Source organism: Neopelma chrysocephalum, unplaced genomic scaffold (assembly GCF_003984885.1).
Source record: "Neopelma chrysocephalum unplaced genomic scaffold, ASM398488v2 Primary Assembly neopelma1_90357, whole genome shotgun sequence".
Classification (NCBI taxonomy): Eukaryota; Metazoa; Chordata; class Aves; order Passeriformes; family Pipridae; genus Neopelma; species Neopelma chrysocephalum.
Window position 1 is genome coordinate 1 of NW_020919186.1, and position 2,785 is coordinate 2,785.

A 2,785-nucleotide genomic window follows, 5' to 3' on the forward strand; every position below is an offset into this window, starting at 1 on the left:
TGCTGTTCCAGCTTGACTTTGCCCTTGGTCAAGGTGTTGACTTTGTCCTCCTCGGCCTGCAGGTCGTCCAGGGTCTGCTGGTGGGACTCCTGCAGGGCCTTCTTCTCCTTGGTCAGCTTGGCGATGGTCTCGTCCAGCCCTGCCATCTCCTCCGTCAGGTTCTTGACCTGGGGGAGAAGCGTCCAGGCTCCGGTTCGGTGCCAGGAGAGGGTTCGCCTTGGCCAATGAGGTCACTTCAACGCAGAGAACCCAAAACGTGTTGGGTCTTCTTGATAAATCCCACCCAACCAGTCGTGGGTCTTCTCGATCTGATCCAACCTTCCTTGGGTGTCCTCAACCCAACCCAACACATCCCACCCAACCTTGGGTCTCCTCAATACAACCCGACCAGATTTGGGTCTTCCCAACCCAACCAGCCTTGGGTCTCCTCAACCCAAACCATCCAGATTTGGGTCTTCCCAACCAGCCTTGGGTCTCCTCAGTACAACCCAACCAGATTTGGGTCTTCCCAACACAACCAGATTTGGGTCTTCCCAACCCAACCAACCTTGGGTCTCCTCAACCCAACCCAACCAGATTTGGGTCTTCCCAACCCAACCAGCCTTGGGTCTCCTCAACCCAACCCAACACATCCCACCCAGCCTTGGGTCTCCTCAACCCAACCCAACCAGATTTGGGTCTTCCCAAGTCAACCGGCCTTGGGTCTCCTCAATACAAACCAACCAGATTTGGGTCTCCCCAACCCAACCAGCCTTGGGTCTCCTCAATACAAACCAACCAGATTTGGGTCTTCCCAACCCAACCAGCCTTGGGTCTTCTCAACACAAATCATCCAGATTTGGGTCTTCCCAACCAACCCTGGGTCTCCTCAATACAAACCAACCAGATTTGGGTCTTCCCAAGTCAACCAGCCTTGGGTCTACTCAATGCAAACAAACCAGATTTGGGTCTTCCCAACCAACCTTGGGTGTCCTCAACCCAACCCAACACATCCCAACCAGCCTTGAGTCTTCTCAATACAACCCAACCAGATTTGGGTCTTCCCAACCAGATTTGGGTCTTCCCAACCCAACCAGATTTGGGTTTCCTCAACCCAACCCAATCAGATTTGGGTCTTCCCAACCCAACCAGCCTTGGGTCTCCTCAACCCAACCCAACCCATCCCACCCAGCCTTGGGTCTCCTCAACCCAACCCAACCAGATTTGGGTCTTCCCAAGTCAACCGGCCTTGGGTCTCCTCAATACAAACCAACCAGATTTGGGTCTCCCCAACCCAACCAGCCTTGGGTCTCCTCAATACAAACCAACCAGATTTGGGTCTTCCCAACTCAACCAGATTTGGGTCTTCTCAACCCAACCAGCCTTGGGTCTCCTCAGTACAACCCAACCAGATTTGGGTCTTCTCAACCCAACCCAACCAGATTTGGGTCTTCCCAACCCACCCAGCCTTGGGTCTCCTCAACCCAACCCAGCTGAGTTGACTCAAGTCCCCTCCCCGCCCTCACCTTGTTCTCGGTGGCGTGTTTCTCCTTCTCCACCTTGGCCAGGGTCAGCTCCAGGTCATCAATGTCCTTCTTCAGCTCCGAGCACTCGTCCTCCAGCTTCCTCTTCTTGGCCGTCAGCTCGGCGTTCATCTCCTCCTCGTCCTCCAGCCTCTCCGTCAGCTCCTTCACCTTGGCCTCCAGCTGGATCTTGTTCTTGATCAGCTGGTCGCAGCGCTCCTCGGCGTCGTTCAGGTTGTCCTGCTCCTGTGGGAGGGGTGGCGGGTGACAAGTGGTGGCTCTGGGGGGGTGACAGGGGTCATCCCCGGGATGTGGTTTTTGGGGGGGGGGGGGGGTCGTCTCACTCACGGCCTGCACTTGGAGCTGAAGGTCGTTCTTCTCCTGCAGCATGGACACCATCTTCTCCTCCAGCTCCTTCCGCCGCGATTCCGACTTCTCCAGGGCCTCCTTCAGCCGCCCGTACTCCTCCTTCATGTTCTGCTCCGGGAGACCCGCGGCGAGTCCAACCCCATGTCCATCACCCACCCAACCCTCACCAGCGGTGGTCTTGCCCTGCCCCGCCCCCTTCATCCCACCTGCATCTCCTTCTCCGTCTCCGCGCTCTTCAGCAGGGGCTTGATCTTGAAGTAGAGCTTCATCCACGGCCAGTTCTTCACCCCCATGAAGGCCCTCAGGTTCCACTGGATCACCAGCAGCGCGTCCCTGCGGGGAGGGGAGGGGAGGGACGCGGGTGCCACCACGGGTGACCCCCGCGCCCGGCCTGGGAGAAGCCCCGTCCCCACCGCCTCACCCACCGGCGCTCCACGATCTTCTTGAACTCGAGGCGCATGAGCTGCCCCCGGGCCCGCGCCTGGATGCGGGTGATGATGCGGGACAGGCGCTCGTCCCGCATCTCCTCCAGTTGCCCCAGCAGCCCCGCCTTGAAGAACACCTGGGCGGGAGGGGAAGGAGGTCAGGGGGAGAGGGCGGTGGGACCGTGGGATCTGCAGAACTTCGTGGGAGGTGGGACCGTTGGGAGCAGAGACCACGTGGCCTCGTCTGTGGTGGGTGGGAGGGACTGATGGACACGTGGATGGACAGATGGACACATGGATGGGCAGATGGACAGGGGGAGGGTGTGACGGTGAGGTCCGTGTCACCCTGTGGGAGGTGGGACTGGGGGGAACAGAGACCATGTGACCTCATCTGTGGTGGGTGGGAGGGACCGATGGACACGTGGATGGACAGATGGACACGTGGATGGGCAGATGGACACGTGGATGGGCAGATGGACACGTGGATGG

General features: G+C 58.9%; 1 protein-coding gene across 1 annotated transcript in view; it reads right to left on the reverse strand.

Moving 5' to 3' along the window:
- Positions 1-5: 5 nt before the first annotated feature.
- Positions 6-2,785, reverse strand: part of LOC113979899 (myosin-7) — a gene marked incomplete at its 3' end in the record, with an annotated part of 4,289 nt that continues 1,509 nt past the window's right edge. Inside the window, exons 7-11 of the mRNA XM_027707177.1 lie at positions 2,297-2,433; positions 2,078-2,204; positions 1,851-1,979; positions 1,506-1,748; positions 6-167 (exon numbers count right to left, since the gene is read on the reverse strand). Of these exons, the coding sequence (XP_027562978.1) occupies positions 6-167; positions 1,506-1,748; positions 1,851-1,979; positions 2,078-2,204; positions 2,297-2,433 (798 nt within the window). The remainder of the gene's footprint in view (positions 168-1,505; positions 1,749-1,850; positions 1,980-2,077; positions 2,205-2,296; positions 2,434-2,785) is intronic.